This window comes from Nomascus leucogenys, chromosome X (assembly GCF_006542625.1).
Source record: "Nomascus leucogenys isolate Asia chromosome X, Asia_NLE_v1, whole genome shotgun sequence".
In the NCBI taxonomy this organism is placed as follows: Eukaryota; Metazoa; Chordata; class Mammalia; order Primates; family Hylobatidae; genus Nomascus; species Nomascus leucogenys.
The window spans coordinates 96,782,337-96,806,911 of NC_044406.1; the positions used below are offsets into that span (position 1 = coordinate 96,782,337).

Sequence of the window (24,575 nt, forward strand, 5' to 3'; positions counted from 1 at the left end):
TTAAAGACTAAAGCACTCCTCTTCTGTAAGAACTGATATGAATTTCTCTAGACTGAGCGGAAATAAACAGAAGCAAAGGTTCTATGTGTAGCCCAATGGAGACAGGAATCAGGGCCCGTTGGATCTACATCCATTTTTTTCACTTTAAAATGGGTTTGCTTGTTCTCTTGCCACAATCAAAACAGAAAAGCCCTGACTTTTTCCCCCAATTGTGCTCTACACTATAGAGGTGCCTGCCTATTTAAGATGCACGTTGTTTGAAGTCTGTGAAAAATGAAGTTGAAATCTAAATAGTTCAACCCTGTATAAACAAAATTGCCTCCCACTCCCCTGATGAGGGCATCCACCTTTGTTAATAAAGATTTATGGATATTAAAAGTGATCAGGAACCTCTGTGTGGTCTGTACTGAAAACCACTGGATTCCATTCGACCTCCTATCCCATTATGTGGCAGGAGTCTATGATTATTACATAGGGTCAACATCCATCTCTTCTTCAACAACTTTTATTCAAAAATATTGAACTACCACTATTTTAACATCTGGTATTTTTTCTCCTCACTGTAATAGTATATAATTCAAACTGCAGATTCGACTATGATAGGAGGGAGAGTTCATTTTTATAGACATAAACTGACTACATAGAGAACACTGTTAGTGAGCATTACGCTAGTGTTGTTTTCTGTTTCCTGAGTATACTGATACAATGCTCATGCTTTACAATCTGCCAGAGATTAGTCCCATATTTGGAAAATAATTTTCTTATATTCTAAAACATATTCTGGGAATAACAGAAGGGAGTTACTAAAATAGAATTTTACAGTGATCACTCAAAAAGAAGTTTAAGTTCTAAACTTATGTCTTAAAGACACATCATCAGCTAAAATACTGAGAATTTTGCTTGTTTTATTCTTCAAAGCATAATCATTCCTCAACATAAACTAAAAATATGCTGCTCATTGTAATTCAGGAAACTATTTTAGAATTTTGTTTCTAAATAACAGTATAAAACCTTTAAAAGTTTGCTTATATAGATTGTTTCTTAAGAGTTGTAGCATTCTTAAAGCTCATGTGAAGAACCATAAGGAACATTCCCATTAGCCTTACCTATGTTTAAACTAATTTCATAAAGAAGACTGTCATCATTCACAATCTTCCTAAAATTATTATAATCCCTAGTACCTAAATTATCTCAGTTAAATTTGCAAGATCCAAGTAAAATTTCATTAACTTTAGGAGGAAAGAAAGTGATCAAACCATTTAATTGTATCATAATTATAGTATTTTTAAACTACATAACTTTGTAGCTAGACAATTTTTCTAACTTCATCTTTGAGACACTGAAGTTCAGAAGAAAAAAGATCACTGAACATAGAAGGCACTCAGGCAGTGTGACATAACCAATGTTAATGTAACTGACTTAAGCTGAATGCGTACTGAAGAATGAAAGCACTTTGTCTACAGAGCAGACTCCTGCTTGTGTTATTTCCTAGTCTCTTGTCAAGGCTTCATGACATTCACAACATTAAAGGTGCTGGTGAGACATAATTAAATGGACAAAGAGAAATTTTACCAAGAAAGAGGCCACTCACAGACCATTAAAATTTTAAAATTGTCAACTGTTAGACCTTCATTTCCCAATGCTTGTTATAGCTAGTCTCCTTACAGGTCCCCTTTCTTGCTAGGTTCTCCCCCACTTCAACCTACTTTTGATTGGTACCCACTGACCACTGTATAATGCTCATCCTGACCTGTGTCTAAGATGTTTCTCTGCCTAGACTGCTTTTTCCATCTATGAAAGTTCTACCTAACCTAAATCCTATTTTGTCTGTAAAGCCCTCTTGTACAATCTTAGCCCACATTAGTCTACCCAAACAATGAGTCCTACAGACATCATTGTCTCCATCACTCATTTAGTTGTTGAATCATATGTGACTTCATTATTTGTTTCATGAATCTTGTCTTTTCAGTATGACTGCAAGCTTTTTAAGGACATGAAGCATGGTTTATGCCTATTTTATAGAATTCTCACCCATACTCATAAAGGGGTCTAGCATAGTGTTCTACCCAGAACAGCCGTATTACTTGTTGAAATGAAATATTAGAACCAGTCATAATATTAACAGCAGTACTTGCATAGAATAAGAGATAGGTATTGATGTCAAACACAGTCTTAAGATAATACTGGCAAAAAAGACTTGAGACTTCAACAAATATTCATTTTAAAAGTCTGTAAGCAAAGGGATAATCATAGTAAAAATTCTACTTTCTTGTTTAGAACTGCAAAGCCACCTCTAAATGGAACAAGTTAGATACTGCTCCAAAACCCAAATTGATGCATTACAATTCAGTGATATTATTTTTAAAACGTCTACACCCCAGCTAATGATAGAGAGCCTCATACTGGTTGTACAGAAAACAGGGCAAACAAACAACTTTCAAGACCTGCAACTTGATCATATCTATTATTTCACAGATGCCACTGCCACATTTAGATGTAAGTTTTTCATTAGAAACAAGTGTGTATACTATAAGAAGCAATTTCAAGAAGTGCTTAACTGAAATGGTTATATAGTCTATATATACACATATAGACTTAAAGGCCTTACTTATAATATCCCATTATGCAATTTATCTTCCAATTTTCCATCTCTCTAGAAAACACATTTCCTCAGAAACGCCGTCTCTACTGAAAATTAAAAAGAAAATCAGCTGGGCATGGTGGCGCACACCTGTAATCACAGCAACTCGGGAGGCTGAGACAGGAGAATCACTTGAACCCGGGAGGAGGAGGTTACAGTGAGCCAAGATCACACCACTGCACTCCAGCCTGGGTGACAGAGCAAGACTCCATCTCAAAAAAATAAAAAATAGGGCCGGGTGCAGTGGCTCACGCCTGTAATCCCAGCACTTTGGGAGGCCGAGGTGGGCGGATCATGAGGTCAGGAGATCGAGACCATCCTGGCTAACATGGTGAAACCCCATCTCTACTAAAAATACAAAAAAAAAAAAAATTAGCCAGGCGTGGTGGCGAGCGCCTGTGGTCCCAGCTACTCGGGAGGCTGAGGCAGGAGAATGGTGTGAACCCGGGAGGCGGAGCTTGCAGTGAGCCAAGATCACGCCACTGCACTCCAGCCTGGGCAACAGAGCAAGACTCCTTCTCAAAAAATAAAATAAAATAAAAAATAAAAAATAAAAATAAAAAAGTTACTTTTGATTTTAATGCCTTTATTCATAATTTTCAATAGGTTTGGAAAAATAAATACCTCGAAGCCTAAATTAGGCTCTCTTGTAAAAAGGATCTGTGCACCTTTAGTACTTTTTTTTTAAATTTTTTATATTTGAGACAGAGTTTCAGTCTTGTTGCCTAGGCTGGAGTGCAATGGCGTAATCTCAGCTCATAGCAACCTTCGACTCCTGGGTTCAAGCGATTCTCCTACCTCAGCCTCCGGAGTAGCTGGGATTACAGGCATGCACCACCACACCCGGCTAATTTTGTATTTTTAGTAGAGACGGGGTTTCTCCATATTGGTCAGGCCAGTCTCAAACTCCCTACCTCAGGTGATCCGCCCGCCTCGGCCTCCCAAAGTGCTGGGATTACAGGCATGAGCCACCGCGCCTAGCCCCTCTAGTAAGTTTATAAGATTAATTTGTGAAGGATTCCCAAAATTCCTAGAAGAAATGAGTTGCTTTAGGTAAAGCCACTATTACGTGCCTTTAAAAATTAAGCTAAGCATAGTGCTTATAGTTAACATTACTATACACTTAAACATTTACTAACAGGGTAAAATCTCATCTTTTTTACCACCATAAAAAATAAGTGGCTGGGGGCGGTGGCTCACACTTGTAATCCCAGCACTTCAGGAGGCAGAGGCGGGCAGATCACCTGAGGTCAGGAGTTCAAGACCAGCCTGGCAAACATGGTGAAACCCTGTCTCTACAAAAATACAAAAATTAGCTGGGCATGATGGCAGGTGCCTGTAATTCCAGCTACTTGGGAGGCTGAGGCAGGAGAATCACTTGAACCCGGGAGGCAGAGGTTGCAGTGAGCCAAAATCATGCCATTGTACTCTAGCCTGGGTGACAGAGCAAGATTCTGTCTCGGGATGGAGCCAAGATGGCCGAATAGGAACAGCTCCGGTCTACAGCTCCCAGCCTGAGCGACACAGAAGACGGGTGATTTCTGCATTTCTGTTTGAGCCACCGCTGCTGACACCCAGCCAAACAGGGTCTGGAGTGGACCTCTAGTAAACTCCAACAGACTTGCAGCTGAGGGTCCTGTCTGGTAGAAGGAAAACTAACAAACAGAAAGGACATCCACACCAAAAACCCATCTGTACATCACCATCATCAAAGACCAAAAGTAGATAAAACCACAAAGATGGGGAAAAAATAGAGCAGAAAAACTGGAAACTCTAAAAAGCAGAGCGCCTCTCCTCCTCCAAAGGAATGCAGTTCCTCACCAGCAACGAAACAAAGCTGGATGGAGGATGACTTTGACAAGTTGAGAGAAGAAGGCTTCAGACGATCAAACTACTCTGAGCTACGGGAGGAAATTCAAAACAATAGCAAAGAAGTTAAAAACTTTGAAAAAAAATTAGAAGAATGGATAACTAGAATAACCAATGGAGAGAAGGGCTTAAAGGAGCTGATGGAGCTGAAAGCCAAGTTTCAAGAACTACACGAAGATTGCAGAAGCCTCAGTAGCAGATGCGATCAACTGGAAGAAAGGGTATCGCTGATGGAAGACGAAATGAATGAAATGAAGCGAGAAGGGAAGTTTAGAGAAAAAAGAACAAAAAGAAATGAACGAAGCCTCCAAGAAATTTGGGACTATGTGAAAAGACCAAACCTACGTCTGACTGGTGTACCTGAAAATGACGGGGAGAATGGAACCAAGTTGGAAAACACTCTGCAAGATATTATCCAGGAGAACTTCCCCAATCTAGCAAGGCAGGCCAACATTCAGATTCAGGAAATACAGAGAACGCCACAAAGATACTCCTTGAGAAGAGCAACTCCAAGACACACAATTGTCAGATTCACAAAAGTTGAAATGAAGGAAAAAAATGTTAAGGGCAGCCAGAGAGAAAGGTCGGGTAACCCAAAAAGGGAAGCCCATCAGACTAACAGCTGATCTCTCAGCAGAAACTCTACAACCCAGAAGAGAGTGGGGGCTGATATTCAACATTCTTAAAGAAAAGAATTTTCAACCCAGAATTTCATATCCAGCCAAACTAAGCTTCATAAGTGAAGGAGAAATAAAATACTTTACAGACAAGCAAACGCTGAGTGATTTTGCCACCACCAGGCCTGCCCTAAAAGAGCTCCTGAAGGAAGCACTAAACACGGAAAGGAACAACCGGTACCAGCCACTGCAAAAACATGCCAAATTGTAAAGACCATCGAGGCTAGGAAGAAACTGCATCAACTAACGAGCAAAATAACCAACTAACACCATAATGACAGCATCAGATTGACACATAACAATATTAACGTTAAATGTAAATGGGCTAAATGCTCCAATTAAAAGACACAAACTGGCAAACTGGATAAGGAGTCAGGACCCATCAGTGTGCTGTATTCAGGAAACCCATCTCACATGCAGAGACACACATAGACTCAAAATAAAGGGATGGAGGAAGATCTATCAAGCAAATGGAAAACAAAAAAAGGCAGGGGTTGCAATCCTAGTCTCTGATAAAACAGACTTTACACCAACAAAGATCAAAAGAGACAAAGAAGGCCATTACATAATGGTAAAGGAATCAATTCAACAAGAAGAGCTAACTATCCTAAATATATATGCACCCAACACAGGAACACCCAGATTCATAAAGCAAGTCCTGAGTGACCTACAAAGGGACTTAAACTCCCACACAATAATAATGGGAGATTTTAACACCCCACTGTCAACATTAGACAGATCAACGAGACACAAAGTTAACAAGGATATCCAGGAATTGAACTCAGCTCTGCACAAAGTGGACCTAATAGACATCTACAGAACTCTCCACCCCAAATCAACAGAATAGACATTTTTTTTCAGCACCACACCACACCTATTCCAAAATTGACCACATAGTTGGAAGTAAAGCTCTCCTCAGCAAATGTAAAAGAACAGAAATTATAACAAACTGTCTCTCAGACCACAGTGCAATCAAACTAGAACTCAGGATTAAGAAACTCACTCAGAACCGTTCAACTACATGGAAACTGAACAACCTGCTCCTGAATGACTATTGGGTACATAATGAAATGAAGGCAGAAATAAAGATGTTCTTTGAAACCAACGAGAACAAAGACACAACATACCAGAATCTCTGGGACACATGCAAAGCAGTGTGTAGAGGGAAATTTATAGCACTAAATGCCCACAAGAGAAAGCAGGAAAGATCCAAAATTGACACCCTAACATCACAATTAAAAGAACTAGAAAAGCAAGAGCAAACACATTCAAAAGCTAGCAGAAGGCTAGAAATAACTAAAATCAGAGCAGAACTGAAGGAAATAGAGACACAAAAAACCCTTCAAAAAATTAATGAATCCAGGAGCTGGTTTTTTTAAAAGATCAACAAAATTGATAGACCGCTAGCAAGACTAATAAAGAAGAAAAGAGAGAAGAATCAAATAGATGCAATAAAAAATGAAAAAGGGGATATCACCACTGATCCCACAGAAATACAATCTACCATCAGAGAATACTACAAACACCTCTATGAAAATAAACTAGAAAATCTAGAAGAAATGGATAAATTCCTTGACAAATACACCCTCCCAAGACTAAACCAGGAAGAAGTTGAATCTCTGAATAGACCAATAACAGGTTCTGAAATTGTGGCAATAATCAATAGCTTACCAACCAAAAACAGTCCAGGATCTGATGGATTCACAGCCGAATTCTACCAGAGGTACAAGGAGGAACTGGTACCATTCCTTCTGAAACTATTCCAATCAATAGAAAAAGAGGGAATCCTCCCTAACACATTTTATGAAGCCAACATCGTCCTGATACCAAAGCCTGGCAGAGACATAACCAAAAAAGAGAATTTCAGACCAATAGCCTTGATGAACATTGATGCAAAAATCCTCAATAAAATACTGGCAAACCGAATCCAGCAGCACATCAAAAAGCTTATCCACCATAATCAAGTGGGCTTCAGCCCTGGGATGCAAGGCTGGTTCAACATACGCAAATCAATAAATGTAATCCAGCATATAAACAGAACCAAAGACAAAAACCACATGATTATCTCAATAGATGCAGAAAAGGCCTTTGACAAAATTCAACAACCCTTCATGCCAAAAACTCTCAATAAATTAGGTATTGATGGGACGTATCTCAAAATAATAAGCGCTATCTATGACAAACCCACAGCCAATATCATACTGAATGGGCAAAAACTGGAAGCATTCCCTCTGAAAACTGGCACAAGACAGGGATGCCCTCTCTCACCGCTCCTATTCAACATAGTGCTGGAAGTTCTGGCCAGAGCAATCAGGCAGGAGAAGGAAATAAAGGGTATTCAATTAGGAAAAGAGGAAGTCAAATTGTCCCTGTTTGCAGATGACATGATTGTATATCTAGAAAACCCCATTGTCTCAGCCCAAAATCTCCTTAAGCTGATTAGCAACTTCAGCAAAGTCTCAGGATACAAAATCAATGTACAAAAATCACAAGCATTCTTGTACACCAATCACAGACAAACAGAGAGCCAAATCATGGGTGAACTCCCATTCACAATTGCTTCAAAGAGAATAAAATACCTAGGAATCCAACTTACAAGGGATGTGAAGGACCTCTTCAAGGAGAACTACAAACCACTGCTCAATGAAATAAAAGAGGATACAAACAAATGGAAGAACATTCCATGCTCATGGGTTGGAAGAATCAATATCGTGAAAATGGCCATATTGCCCAAGGTAATTTATAGATTCAATGCCATCCCCATCAAGCTACCAATGACTTTCTTCACAGAATTGGAAAAAACTACTTTAAAGTTCATATGGAACCAAAAAAGGGCCCACATCGCCAAGTCAATCCTAAGCCAAAAGAACAAAGCTGGAGGCATCACGCTACCTGACTTCAAACTATACTACAAGGCTACAGTAACCAAAACAGCATGGTACTGGTACCACAACAGAGACATAGATCAATGGAACAGAACGGAGCCCTGAGAAATGATGCCGCATATCTACAACTATCTGATCTTTGACAAACCTGACAAAAACAAGAAATGGGGAAAGGATTCCCTATTTAATAAATGGTGCTGGGAAAACTGGCTAGCCATATGTAGAAAGCTGAAACTGGATCCCTTCCGTACACCTTATACAAAAATTAATTCAAGATGGATTAAAGACTTAAATGTTAGACCTAAAACCATTAAAATCCTACAAGAAAACCTAGGCAATACCATTCAGGACATAGGCGTGGGCAAGGACTTCATGTCTAAAACACCAAAAGCAATGGCAACAAAAGCCAAAATTGACAAATGGGACTCAATTAAACTAAAGAGCTTTTGCACAGCAAAACAAACTACCATCAGAGTGAACAGGCAACCTACAGAATGGGAGAAAATTTTTGCAACCTACTCATCTGACAAAGGGCTAATATCCAGAATCTACAATGAACTCAAACATATTTACAAGAAAAAAACAAACAACCCCATCAAAAAGTGGGCAAAGGACATGAACAGACACTTCTCAAAAGAAGACATTTATGCAGCCAAAAGCACATGAAGAAATGCTCATCATCACTGGCCATCAGAGAAATGCAAATCAAAACCACAGTGAGATACCATCTCACACCAGTTAGAATGGCCATCATTAAAAAATCAGGAAACAACAGGTGCTGGAGAGGATGTGGAGAAATAGGAACACTTTTACACTATTGATGGGACTGTAAACTAGTTCAACCATTGTGGAAGTCAGTGTGGCGATTCCTCAGGGATCTAGAACTAGAAATACCATTTGACCCAGCCATCCCATTACTGGGTATATACCCAAAGGACTATAAATCATGCTGCTATAAAGACACACGCACACGTATGTTTATTGCAGCACTATTCACAATAGCAAAGAGTTGGAACCAACCCAAATGTCCAACAACGATAGACTGGATTAAGAAAATGTGGCACATATACACCATGGAATACTATGCAGCCATAAAAAATGATGAGTTCGTGTCCTTTGTAGGGACATGGATGAAACTGGAAAACATCATTCTCAGTAAACTATCGCAAGGATAAAAAACCAAACACCACATGTTCTCACTCATAGGTGGGAATTGAACAATGAGAACTCATGGACACAGGAAGGGGAACATCACACTCCGGGGACTGTTGTGGGGTTGGGGGAGCGGGGAGGGACAGCATTAGGAGATATACCTAATGCTAAATGACGAGTTAATGGGTGCAGGAAATCAACATGGCACATGGATACATATGTAACAAACCTGCACATTGTGCACATGTACCCTAAAACCTAAAGTATAATAATAAATAAATAAATAAATAAATAAATAAAATAAAATAAAATAAAAAAGATTCTGTCTCAAAAAAAAAAGTAAACTACAATCAGCCTACATGTATATGATAGAAGATAAACTGATAAACAAAAAATGGCTGACACTCCAATTATCTGTGAGTATGTAATTTACAAATTAAATTGACCATAGTAGGTCCTTCTAAGATATAGTACAAAAGAGATAAGTATGTACCTTTGTATGACTGTATTCTGCAGCCAGTCAGAAATTATACCTGCGTCTATCATTTAATAGTGTCTGTTCCATAATCTTTGTTATAGATAATAACTGTGAGCAAACTATATGAAACAAACTTTGCACATCTAAGTAGAGGCTATTAATATAAATATACAGGCCTAAAAAGAAGATATGTCTGAATACCTGAGGATTTATAGCTATGTGCATAGACAAGTCAAGAAAAACAAGTAAGGATAATTACAGGTGAGTGGCTAAATTTATGCTGTTTTGGGTAAAGCTACTTGTCCCACAGCTTCCAGAGTTATGTAGAGGCCTCATTCTGAAGACACTGTACAAATGGTTTTCAATATGGTCTCTTAGAAGTATTAAAAGGACACATAGCAGATCCTCATATTATGAAACTTCATGATATGCATTTGCTTATGCTAGAAACTTTTCTTTTTCTTTCTTTTTTTTTTTTTTTTTTTTTGAGACATGGTCTGACTGTGTCGCCCAGGCTGGAGTGCAGTGGTATGATCACGGCTCACTGCACCCTCGACCTCCTGGGTTCAAGCAATCCTCCCCCCTCAGCCTCCCGAGTAGCTGGGACTACAGGCACATGCCATCATGCTCAGCTAAGTTTTCCAAATATATAATTTGTAGAGATGGGGGTCTCACTATGTGGTCTAGGCTGGTCTGGAACTCCTGGGCTCAAGCAGTCCTCCTGCCTCAGCCTCTCAAAGTGTTGGGATTACAGGCGTGAGCCATGGCACCTGGCCAGAATAATTATTTTTTAACAAGAATGCTGTGGCCATTGATTCTAAAGGAGGGACATCTAAGTTTTTATGATGTAAAACATAAAAAGCACTCCTGCTCCAGATCAGGTGCTCAATCTCCCTTTTCTGCCCTGAATCCATGCTTCACTTAACTTGAATACAATTCATTTTACTCCCTCCCTGATTCCCATATGCCCTCTGTCCCTGCCTCGAGCCACATGTGACTCTCTTTCTCCACACAGCCAATGCCTACAATGTGGGAGAGTCAATTCCCACAAAAATTGCCAGACAGGACAACAGTTGGAGGAGTTTGTGGAGTAAAGTATACCACAAACCACGTATCACCCACCTCATTAGTGTCGGAAAAATAGAATATTATTCCTTTTTGTTCTTGTGAGGGTTTTTTGAATGGACAAGTAGAAGAGTGTGGGGGTAGATGGATCTGTGAACTCAACAAAAAATTTTAACTACTGACTTTCTCTGTACCTACTCCTAACATCAAAGAGCTATTCCACAAAATCAAGTACCCAGCCAAGCTAGTGGCAAGTTTTTTATTGGCTTGTTTTGTTTTAACGCAAAAGAAGCTGTGGCGAATTTTTTTGCAATTTGTTTTTGTCATCATCATAGGGAAACTCATGAATTGTGCTGACAACACATGAATTGTGTTGAGAACACCTACTCTAACATGGAAAAAGGCAAAGACTTCATGAGATTCTTCTTTATTGAATAAATCACCAATGCCATCCTCTACTTCCCATATAAAAAAGGATGTAAAAAAGCACCCGTCAATCTAAACACTTCACTGTTGTTCAAAATCAGCACAAAGTGTTTGCCTTGCTACAATGAATTATGTACTGAGGCCCAAGTTTTACCAGCTATATAATTTATTTGCACCCCAAACCACCTAAACCTAACTGTGTGGTTGCTAGGCTACTATAAGCACTAATGATGTCACAGAAAAGAAACACACTAATGTAACTAGCACATAAGCATTTATTTGAGGCAGATACAGTGCTGTGGGACCTCTAGGCTAACAGCATCAAAACCAATTTTTCAGAGACTCCATTCCATAAGAATGACTCAAAGATCCACTAACACCTGAAGCAAAGCAGAGAATCTGTTACCACCTTGCAGCAATCCAAGATCTAACTAGAAAATGTTACTAAAGTTGTATGTAATATGCTTACAGATCACAGTGAAAGTATATGGAATGGCAAGATGAACTATATAGGCTCTTAATTCAATCTCACTAATTTCTATTACTAGAGAACTGGTCAGCATCTTCTGGCAGGATATTGCATAATATAGTCAACTGTGCTCTCCCAGCATTGCATGTGGCTTTGGGTAACAATGTGGATTATCTGTAAAATGAAACAGATAGGGAAAAGGCAAGAATCACCAAGACTATCACAGACTTTATTGAAAAAAACTAATATTAGTAGGCCTTTACTCAAGCAGAACTTTTCACTTTTGCCCATCCACTGAAGATCGCAAAGATCCTAAAGCAATATGGTTGATCCCATCAGTTCATAACATCCATCCTTCATCATTGAGCAAAGCCGCAAAACAGATCCAGCTTGATTCAATCTATTTTACTTTCTAAGCTTTAGGACACACAACCTAGAATCTTGTACCAAAGGTACTTCTAGTCCTTCAAAAATTTCCTTTTAGTTTTGAAATTATGAATTCCTGAGATGGCCTGCCATGAGGCTTTATCTTGCTCAAGGCTGTGCTATGATATACACATAAGGAAATAAAAGGATCACTGCCTGCTTTACAAATTGATAAGCCTGAAGACTAAGAAAATGTAAAAACCTACATTAAAGAAACCCAAAATTCTGCCAGGTATTTTTACTAGCAGTACAAAACTAAAAACTATCACTGATATCTACTTATCTGAGCCATTCAAAGTCACAAAGTGGGGGAGTGATCCCAAGGGACCAACTAAAACATCACAATAGCTCTGTTGCTGCTCTGTGGTTCTGGTAATTCAAAAAGAAATAACATTTGATAACCGCCAACACTTGGAACTACACATAGTAGGAAATCTGATTTCACCTGCCCAACCATTTGTTTCTTCCCATATTCCCCCCATGTTTTTTAATGGCACCACCATCTTTATGGTTCCCCAGGCTTATGAACTCTGAATCATGTTCAAAGCCTCTCTTCTTTTACTTCTGCCAAGCAACCAGAATTTGTTTTTTTTCCTGCAGTGCCTCTCTATGCACGTGTAGTCACCTAATCACAGGTCCTCATCCAAAAGCTATTCCAGCTATCTTTATATTTGATACAAATTCCATAAACCGATGTGTCTTCTCATCCTTTCTCCCACATTAGATACAGTTGGGAATAGGTGAAGAGGGAAAGGGGAGGAGAGTTCTTATACCTGTAATCAAATTTCATAGCCATTTCAACGGAGCTGTTTAACAAACTTTTTCTGAGCACAAGAATAGCTAGGCACAGAGCCAAGAAAAGAAGAGGCAATGATGGAAGCCAAAAACAGGTGAGCTACAATCTTTCCACTCCTACACAAAACCTGGCCCTAGAGTACGAGCCCTTGCATATGCTGATTAACTTCTTCCAAATCTTAATTTTGCAACATTCGTATATTCACAAACTCTGCCCCTGGGGTGGCTTTCCCACTTTCCAATGCCAGTTTTCCTACTGCCCTCATAACCTTAAGCCTAGTTAGTCTCCCCTATCTTGAGACTCTTCTCCCAATTCATCTGATACTCTAGAGGACTCTTCTGCAAATCCTGTTCTCTTCCTAATACAAGAAACTATAAACAGATGCAAGATCTCTTATCCAGCTTCCCCAGAGGATTCTCAACACAAAGGCTACTTTTAATTTCCTTGAAGTTTTATGATCTTAGAGACCAGAGCAAGGGGAGTGATATGAAGAATGCTGAGAGTGCAAGTTGCTGACTGAAGACAGCTGCTGGGAATCCCCAAGTACTGTGGCAAGGGGTGTGGTGGTGACAGCAACGGGTTTAAGAAAAACCAAGTAAGACTTCAAGATCTACTGGTCAAACAGACTCTACCAGTAATTTCTGTGCCTCCTCCATTTCAAAACTTGGTTCCAGTTATTCCCTCCCTATAGCCTTCTCCCTGACCACTCCTTTATTCCATGTCATTTCCATGTGTATGCATTTTATGTGTATTTTATTAATCTACAATCATGTATATATTGCTTTGTAAGTATTTCAAGCAACTTTGATAATGGTATCGTATCTTGAACAAGACTGTAAGCTCTGTGAGGATAGGACTATTTCTTCTATTTTTCTGGTTTCCAACCATGAAACTTAGGATAATGTACATTTTTTACAAAAACAGGGTTTTTTTTTCCAATGACATATAATTTCCACTCAGCTATTCAACACTAACATTTTTAACTTTGAGCAAGTTTCAATGTCTGAAACATTAAGAGCTGTAGAAAATACACCCACACTTGATACAAAAGATGCCACTTATAGTTGGACTGAACGTAAAATATGCTCCACCCAACCAACTATACTATTACACTGTACTTCTTCCTTTGGGTTATTTTGTTTATACTACATAAGCTGTGGGTCATTTTTGCTCTTAGCAACACTAACTACAGAAGCTAAACTCTAAATAAGCTTACTGTTGGGAATCTACTCTTTCCACCTACACAACCACTGGTTTCCCACACTGTCTCCAGTGTCCTGTGAGCAACTGCCCAATTACTGATTGTGGAAAGACAGCTTACACATTGAGGGTCCATTCTTGGCAGATGCTGGGTTTTACTGCTGGTCCTCACTTACTTAGCTTAATTGATTCAGAACAGTATCAAAAAGAGACATTATTACACAAGTTTGAAAAAGAGACTATTTAACAAAATTTAAATCTAAAAGCCCTGGTCATTGTGCTGCTTTATAAGAGCCAAGCATGTGTGACATTGAGAGTACAGAATAATGCCTATTGAAATCAGGAAAACTTGGGAACTGACTAATCTCATTACACAAGTTTTAGTGTTTCACACATAAATTCTCAAAAAGTAAAATTGTCTATAAATAGGAAATGCAATTCACTTCAAAAATATAATCCACTACAGCTAAAGCTTTTAGTATTTATAACACAAATTTGGTTTCAAAAACCATACAGTTTTTAAAAAGACAACAACACAAATGTTAGCATGTGCCTGAGAAACACATACTTAGAAAAACAACTCATGCATGGGTTAACAGACCATTTTTTACTTTTTCAGTAGTGGTCTTTCTTCCCATTGGACTGAGAGATTTCAGCAGAGATTCCTACTTGGCTGCCACCCGCTAACTGAAACCTGAGTGTAGCACAAACATAATTCATAAGCAAGAAAAATTATGGGCTAAATTATCACTCCCTTTGGCCATATGGGGGAGAAAGCAAAATAAGCATTTTCTTTTTAACTAAATATACCTTGTCCCACATACACCTTTATGCATGGATATAAAAACAATTTTGTGATTTATATTTCTCCATCCTTCTAGCTCAGTCACTGATGGCTTTTACAGAACAACTGACAACTGGGGACATGCCTGCCTTCTTTTCTATCTGTAAGACACGACATCAGATTGTCTTCCAATGGGAATCAACATTGTTAAAAAAACCATATCATACCTTCAAAATGACTCAATTGTTCAGTGTTTTGCTTTTATAAGAAAAACTATACATTATGACCAGAGAATGCAAGTTAGTACCGTTATGTTAGTGTGGATAAGGAAATCTGTCATGGCCTCACGGCATCATCTGCGAGAGACAGATACATCTTCTGGCTATTCTGGTCAATCTTCATCAGAAAACATATAACAGAAATATAATGGCTTAGGTTTAAAATGCAAATTTAATATCATTTTAACCTGAGCAGCACTATCAAATCATCTTTTTGATAGTGCAATAGGATTGCTACAGTTCTGTTGAAACAAAATGCCTACTCCCCAACACAACCCAATTCCTCCCAAGCACACTAGAAAACAGTAACTTGACTACGGTGGCAAGACGAGAAAGAGTTAACTGTTCAAACACCTCTTCAGAGTCTCAAAATCTGCATATGTGGGAGTGGATTTTTTTAAAATACATTTTATTAATTGCAATTTAAAACCACACTTACTGATGTACTTTAATAATAAAGAATCTTCTACGTGCTATGGTCTATACAAAATGTAGTATTACGTTAACTTCAAAGGTGGTAAGATGATTAAAATAAAAAGTTCAAGTAACGTGACATGCAGCAGCATTAAAGATATAAGACTGAACAATCCCAGTGCCTTAGCAGAATCCTTTCATATTTTTATTACAGAGGGAAAGTCTTAAAATGAAATCCAGCAACCATAGGCATAAATAAAAGCTTTTAAAATCTTTTCACAATACTTTAGTGACAGAATCGTAAGAGCATTTTATGGGAACAAAGGGGGCTTTACTTATTAAAATCAATATAATTCACCTTAAGGTATCACATTTGTAATGTTTTTAACTCCTAAAATGTATCCCTTACATTTAACAATTTCTGAAAAAGGACCTAAAATCATACCACAGGTTTCCAAGAGTCACCCTCACCCCCTCAACTAAAACCATCCCAAGAACCTCAGACTCTTACACTTTCGGCAGCACTCAATCTCCTGCGTGCTAAGTCAGAATGAACATGCTAAAGCATAGTGACACGGAAGCAGGAAGTTTTATACTGAAAACTGGCCTTGAAAATTGCCATTCCATTACAGTCACTCAAGTACTTATTCAGGTCCTCACTTCTCTCTCCAGAGGTTCTCAACGTGTGGCCCTGGGAACTGTAGCATCAGCATCACCAGGAAACTTGTTAGAAATGCAAATTCACAGCCCCACCCCACACCAACTGAATCAGAAACTCTGGGAATGGGGCCCAACAATTTGTTTTAACAAGCACTATAGATTATGATGTACTCCAAAGTTTGAGAACCAGTCCTTCTCAAACTTTAATGTGCACAAGAATCACCTGAGGAGCTTGTTAAACTGCAGACTCTAATTCAGCAGGTCTGAGGCAGGGCCTGAAAGCCTATATTTGTAATAATTTCCCAGGTGATGTCTTCTGCAGACCACAATGCAAGAATTTCTCAAATCGGTTGTTTACTGAAATTTAGGGTGCTCATAAAATTCAGATTCCAAGGCACTACCCTAGCCCAAATTATCCAAATCTCAAGAGAAAGATTCAGTAGAATATAACCAGTGGTTCGCCACCTTGGCTGCATATTAAACTCACCTGGTGAGCTTTTACTAATCCTGATTCCCAGGCCCCATCCAAGACCCCATCCAAGTCTAATTAAATCAGAATCTCTGGAGTTGGGGCTCAGGCATCCATATTTTTAATAACTTCCCAGTGATTCCAATGTGAAGCCAAAGTTAAGAATGACTGCTCTGGAGTCTAACTAGCTCAACACCTGGCACAGTGGATCCCTTTATAGTAGCAAACAGGTTCCTATAAAATAGCTATCTGGGCTCCCTGACATAAATCCAAGAGTGCTGATTTTGAATATCAAAATGCAGTAAAGTTAAGTTTTCCTCGTCTTTAACCAGATTTCTGTGCACAAACTTGCCTGTACAATGCTTTCTGCAATTGGGTAGGTAATCAAAAAATGGGGGCAACAGTGAAGAATTTGTATCCATACAGCCTGTTCATATATTGACATCCCCTCAGTACTGAGTGGAAGGACAACTAACTGATGGATCTAGAGCTTCTAAACCCATAAAACGAGGATTTCACCAGTTACAGACATTCTGAGAGAAAAGTCCTGGGAAGGGATGAAAAGAGTGTGCGTTTACGTATGAGAAGTTAAAACTGTCAAAAGCACAACATCTGGTGGGCAGACAGGACCTGAAACACACTGCTCATGACATGATAATAACTATGAGAAAAAAAAATCCCAATATGTCTGTTTATGTCTCATGGCACTTAGGATAAAGCAACACTAATAAGTACACAATGCTGTTAAATATGTAAAACAGAAAGACAAATGTGTGGTAGTTACTAAGGCACTGCTGAAATGCTTAATTTCCCTCCCATAATCAGGAAGTTTTCCTGAATTTTCCACAGTACACCTCAAAAATGAGTTGAAGATAAATGGAAATAAGACAGTCCATTTTCCACTTAAGTGAACTTTCATTCTCCACTTGGTCATGTTCAGTGTCTACTCTACATTAGCTGTTTTATAGAATACGTGACACATTCAAGGTCTGCTAAATGATAATAGTTATTATTCTTCCACCACCGTTTCAACATATCCACAGTGGTCAAAAGTGTGTCCTATCATCTGCTTAATTCCATGAAAAAGAAATCCAGGGGCTGGGGTGTTTGAATAGAATAATATCTAAATACGTGTGCAAAGTGGCTACTGTTAAAATGATATTTTCAAAAGCATTTTCTGTATGAACTGGTCAAGCTCACTTTCCTTTTAAAATTCTTGTTATAGTCATTGAGTTAACCCAAACTCACTTTAAAATGTGTGAAAATAGCACCTCCTGGAAGTGTGTTCTCATAAGCTTTGGAGCAATGGAGCGTGAATACTAAAGCAGCCTTTGCCAAACTCATGTAACAGCTCAAGAACTAAACAGGAGTGAATTTTTGCAGTCCCATGACTTTGCAGAGCCAACCTAAGTATCATCCCAGGACTAGCTTTAATACATCACAGACATCCAAGAGAAGGCATAAAAGTCACAAATAAGTGACTCAAGCTAATAAATATTTCATAGATTTTTTTTACATGGCAGTCTTTTCAAAATGAATTTTACTTCTTAACCAAAAAAAAATGAATTGGCTAAATAAAGGTGTGGACTTAGGATTTAAGCTTCTAGAATTAACACTATGAAATTTATAAAGATATTTATTTGACAAAGTGTTCTCCTGGATGCTCTTTCATGCACTTCTCATAAACCAATGCCCAAAGATTAACCAAGTCTAAAAGAAAATGCACAGAGCACAGAAGAGGCATACAAAATTAAAGACATTTAAAGAATGAAAGCCAAAGAAAACAAACAGTACAAATGCACAATTTCCAGGACACTTTATTGTAATTTCCACTTTACATATTAATTTTTTAGTCTAGGCAGAAATGTTTATACTTATACAATAGTAGTCCAATCCTCTAATCTCACAAAATGAAAAGGAGCAGTTTTAAAAGAACACCAGTTCAGGTATTTATGATATGGGGGACAAGGGGCACTTGTCTTAGCTGGAAAAGGGGCTGATGCCTTTCAGTACGAGTTTCACTGAAATTTTTTTCCGTATTATTTTTCTTGTTGATGCTAAGTACTCAAATAAAAGCAATTGCACTTTTTCTCATTCTGCCCTCTCTTGGTCTTTACATTCTGTCTAGCATTTAACGCAAAAAGTCAGTTTACATTCAGTTTACACATTAAAAAAAAAAACCATATGCCCCATCTCCCACACATCCAAATGGACAGGGATTAGAATTAACCTGGCTTTTAGCTGTTACGGTGCTATTTTAAAATTTTTCAACCACACACTTGAAGGGTAAAATAATTTAAGATACAAAACCAAAGGAAACCATAACAATTCCTACACATTTACTATTTAACTGTTCTCAAATCATCAAGTATAACATGGATTTCTTAAAAAGTGAAATCGACACAAAAGCGAATGCACGCTTAATGTACAAACTGACAGTGGCTCTGTGGGGACAGTTCTCTTTGAATGAGCTATTATCCAGACGGTGGAATGAAAAAAAAAAAAAAGGTCTCACTCTTCAAATGTGAGGAAGCCGGCAGTGCGCTCGCTACACGAGAAACACATTTTAATGGGTGTATTTGGATAAAAATAAGTAGTAAGGGAAAATGTGTTTTAAGAAACTTCCCCCCTTCCCAGGGCACAAGGAAACCCAGAGGAAAAGATGGGTAACCTCACAAGCTCCAGAGCTAAGTTCCATCACTAACAGAAGTTGGATAGTTGCTATTTTTCACCCTGCAATGGGATAGTAGTTCTCCATGTGCAAGGTACGCGGGGCGGGAATACTGGCGGGGCTTTCACTTGGGGTAATGGAAACCAAAGTGAGGAGAGGTCAACACCTTGAGTAACCCAGATCTCCAAAACCGGGGCAGGGTGAGGGGTGGTGGGGGTGGTGAAGGAGACAAGTAAAGGAGTCAAAACTCCTCGAAGTCATCGCAAAGAGAAAGCTAACACCTCTAGGAGCCAAGGGGGCCATCCCTTGCAGCAGCACCCTGCTCCAAGTGTGGGGTGCCTGCCTCGGAGGGCAAAAAGCGCAGGGTGCCCTTAGTTCAGTTGAGTGGCTCCGGGGACCCGGGCAGCGAGAGGGCAGGGGCATCCGCCGGCCGGGAGGCGGACTCGCACTTTGCCTCAACTCTGAGCCCCATCCCGAGCGCAAGGGAGAGGGCGGCGGAGGGCACGGTACTCACTAGGGCTCGTTGGTGAATCGGGGGGTCCGGGGCTGCTGGTATCCATACAGGTGACAGTAGAGCACATCGAAGCAAAAGCAGCACATCTCTGCTGACACCACCATCTTCCGGGAGCCCGGCGATGAGGACGAGGCGACGGACGATGAGGAGGGTGAGGAAGAGGTGGCGGCGGCCGGGGTAGAAAGTAGGGTCCCCACTCCGCAGCTCGGAGGTGGCGACAGGGCGATCCCCCCGCCGCCGCCGCCGCAGCCCTGGGGGGGAGAGAGGGTACAGCCGCTGCCGCTACCTCCTCCGGTTAGACCTCCCAGCCCGTTGAGCCGCGTACCGGCGCCTCCTAGTCCCAGCTCCCCAGCTCGGCACTGGCTCTCTCCGCTGCAGTGGGAGGAGGAGGAGGCGCCACCACCGCCACCCGAGCCAGAGGGGGGCGAACTGGACAGTTTCTGCTTCTTCACCCCGCAGCAACCCGCCGCCATCTTGGAACAGTCTCCCCCACGCAGCGTTTCCGACCCATAAGTGAGGCGAGCTGGCGGCGGGGGCGAGCACGCTGCGGCCCAGGCCGCCGGGGGCGCGCCAGAGGCTGGCGGGGCGCGCGCGCGCCGCTCCCGGCCCCGTCTGCCTAGCCACGCGGCTGCCCCCGCGCGCGCCCCCGCCTCGGTGCGCGCTCCTCGCTTTCGCGGCTGGGCGCCTCGCGCCTGTCCCGCCCGACTCGTGCCTCTTCTGAGCCGCAGCCCCAGCCCCAGCCCCAGCCCCAGCCCCAGCCCCAATCTCAATCTCTGCGGCTGGCAGAGGATGGAAGACAGGAAGCCCATTAGAAAGGAAGGTGAAGGAAACAAGAGTCAGACAGCGGAAAGTGGGAGCAAAGGGAGGAGGTGGGCACGCCCGGGAAGGAAGGAGGGAAAGGGAAACTAGTGGGGATAGGGGGGAAGAAAGGAGAAAGTCCGAAGTAAGCATCCAGGTCCCAAAGCACAGCTCAGTAACCCCCCGCTGCAAGTAGTATTAATGACATTTAAGCCCAGTTACGTGGAACCTGAGCTACCCGGCCTCAAATACACGGGTTTCTGAACTGTTGGGAGTGTGAGCCAGCAGGTGCCCAGAGCTCCATACCTGAGACCGCCCCTGTAAAGTGTGTACAAAGCAGTCGAGGAAATGGCCACGCTGCTGTCTTTAATTCCAGCCTAAGCACACACCAGGGTACTCTTTCCTTTCCTTATGGAGAAATATTCAAGTCCGATTCAATCTGTGTATCTTGTACTTGTTCCCCCAACTTACCCTCCTTGCCCCGTGTAAACATTTAAAAGCCAAAAATAAAGTCCTAACTAATATTTCACTGGTTAAAAGATATTAATTGTGCTTTGGGACTTGCAGTGGTGGACTTTTCTGGTTTTGGTTTTTATTTCTTGGCTTGGGCACAAAGCAATTAGGAATATTATCTGTAGTGCTCAGATCTTAGAGATAAATAGGGAAGGTAATGTAGTTAGTCACAAATTGAAAGATTTTGTTCAAGTATATAATTAGCTCTTAATATTCATTTTTAAAATTTCTCAATTAAACGCTTGGATGGATGAGGAGGCATATGAGGCAGTCCCTTTCTGGGTGCCTAAGTGCAGCTTAATAATAAAAATAATAACAATAATCAAATGTTCAAATTCGTAGAAATGAACGTGATAGAAATAGAAAGCGTAAGTTATTTGCATTGTATCTACACCATGCTAAAACGTCTAGATAAAGTCAGGTATCTGCATATTTAAAAACTGCAGATTGATTTTTGTCACCTTTTTTCTACATGCGTGGGATCTTGCAGATAGCTGGGGGCTGTTCATTCCACTCAGGGAATAAAAACAAAACAATTTGTTCATTCAGTAATATTGAGCCTCTGCACCACACTATGTGCACGACACTATACTTCTGTTGAAATCCAGGGCGTGCTCAGGAAGTATGCCTCCCACTCTAAAAGGTTTATGAATTAAGTCAGATACATGCACATAATCAGATAAATAGCTATTATAGTATGTACTGAACACTTTTTAGGTGTCCAATACCATACCTCGTCCTACCCCACAATCCTTCAGAATAAGATACTATCTCGTTTTATCTTCACAACAATGGTCTGAGGTTACTCATTAACAGATGAGGCTATTAAACCTCAGAAGTAATTTGCCCAACATCACACACCTAGAAAGTAACAGAGCTAGGATTGGAATGCTGGCATGTCTGATTCCAAAAACCATGCCATTATACTACATTGCCTCTCACTAACAATATATGATAACAAGGCTAATGATGGACGAAAGATAGTGACATTACACTCCAGCAGGTGGAACCGAGGTTAAACAGAAATAAGAACTTAGTTTTTATGGAAAGATTGAGAGACACTGAAATATGTTACCAAGGAAAGATGAAAAATCTCCTTCCAAAAAGATTTTATGAGATAGACAGTTGAAAGTCTGGAATGGTTAGATGCAGCCTAAAGACAAAAGAGATAGTTTAATTGGTCGGTGATATGTAATTTCATCCTCTCAAACTTCATCACTGTTAGAATTAACCTTAAGTTTGAAACAAATAACAATTCTTTGTCAATTGCTAGTGGAGTAAAAAAATGCATTAATATTTTGTCTATGTTACAGAAGAGAAAGCAGATTTTTTTTTTTTAAAAAAGCACCACAACAACTGGTACGTTAGGGTGTTTTGTACATTAGGGTGTTTTGTTTTGTACTTTGTCCTTAACTACCACAGCCTACCTTTTAATTTTTTTGAAACTAGATTGAACATAATATCAGACAATAGGTATCGATTTACTCCCCACCCCACTAAAGTGATCATTTCTAGAGTAAAAACCAGAGCCATTTAATGACATCACAAAACAGTTTAGCACAGGAAGCAAAGTAGGATACCATGGATGGCTGCTTCTGCTAGGGGAATTTAGGAAAGCAGAATGTAATCTCCCAATTTAGAATTTGGCCAGTAGACAAGAGTCTAACGCCCCTACTCTTGTGAAAAATAGCAAGGAATCTTTAATAAGCACCAGTAGTCATGTCCTTAGTTCTGCATTTCATCTAAAAGACAAAGCACTATCATGGCTATCCTGCCAGGCTAAGGGATTGATGCAATGGGAAAACCCAAAGACAAGGACACCCCAGCTGAATTACAAAAATAGTTTTTCCCTAGAGGATTTTCAATTCCAATTCCAAACCTCACTAGCATAAAGAAAATAGACAAACACAAATGTGATAATTGCAGAAAATACATCATTACCTGACCGCTAGGGGTTACTATCTATGTACTTTGTTGTATTGGCTGACTAAATGGGGGAAAAACACTAACCTTTATCTTTGTGTTAACTTCTCCTGAGCCTGGCTCATCTCCCATACTAACCTTGAGCCTCAAGATGCTTTATAAATCCCTTGGCAAGTAGTGGTGGTGGTGGTAATGTCTCATTTAGGCCTTTGAGGAAATGCCTCTCCTGGCCTTGTTTTCTTGCAAAGTCACCAGCATAAAAAGAAACATATTTCATTCAAACATAAACGAAATCCACAGAACAAATTCTGTGAAAAAAATTTTTTACATCTATGCAAAGTGCACACTGGGTGGATAGAAAAACTGACCTTGCTCAGGATTCTCTTGACTTGAAGTATAAAGGTCAAAATATGATAGAGCACATGGTTTCTACCCACTGCTGATACTGGAGTGCAGTGATAATACCCTCCAGAGGAAACTTTAAGTTGCCTTCCTCTCTTTGTAACTGACTGTCAATCTGGGAGCTGAAGATTCCACTTAAAAAAAAAAAATAGGCCATAGTCTCTGTGTCAACAAAACACATTCAAATTGTGAGCATTTTTATTTCTGCAATTTAGAAGCAGCTGTAAATTGCTGTTAACTAACTCCTGTCAAAGGCTTTGTTTTACAACTGTGGAAAAAAATACTTGAACAGAGGTTATGCATATTATTTATTGTGCAGCAAAGCTAGTAATTGAATTAAACCCAAGTTACTTAATATATTATCATTGCCTCAATTTGTTCTCATGTTTACAACATAGTTATTTTTTCATTTCAGAAAATAAGAATAATTATAATTCGATGAGGTGGTGAACTTAATGTTGCAAAATTATTTTCTTAGGTTTCTGGGGTTGTGAGTAAAAGGAGGAACATTCACATATTTCATTGAAAAAAAAAACCTGCCATTTATGCCCAAACAAGTGTTATTTTTATCCTCTGTCATCAAACTTTCTCAACTGTCATCCTTGAACAACTGCAGAATGTAATATTCTTAGCTACCACTTTGATCTAACCTTGTATACATATAACACATGGTTGTTGTGGTGGAGGTGGTAATCAGTTCCCTTTTATATTTGAATGAATACGTGAGTAAATACTGAAATTCTTTACCTACTTTTCAATTCAAATTGGTAAATCAGTTTTTGTTTTTCTGAGTACAAAACAGATCCTTCCTTCCAAAATTCTTTCTTTATCTAATGAACACATTTATGAGCAAAAGCACCATGATCTACCTTGGATTGTTTTCTAGTTGTTTCATTTACATCTTCTATTGTCAACTTGAGTACAGACTAATTGAATGTTGTTTTGCTACCTATTTCCTTTAGAGAAAGTTCTATAAACTCCTTAATGAGATTTAGATATGCTAATATCTACTCTGAATGTGGAAGAATTAATAAAGCTAGCTAGTTGTAGATTGGAGAAAAAGGC

General features: G+C 39.7%; 1 protein-coding gene across 1 annotated transcript in view; it reads right to left on the minus strand.

Moving 5' to 3' along the window:
• The window catches only part of AMMECR1 (AMMECR nuclear protein 1), a 133,152-nt gene extending 112,642 nt beyond the window's left edge, over nt 1-20,510 (minus strand). Inside the window, exon 1 of the mRNA XM_012499099.2 lies at nt 19,875-20,510. Coding sequence (XP_012354553.2) covers nt 19,875-20,347 — 473 coding nt within the window. The 5' untranslated portion in view covers nt 20,348-20,510. The remainder of the gene's footprint in view (nt 1-19,874) is intronic.
• Nucleotides 20,511-24,575: the final 4,065 nt, after the last annotated feature.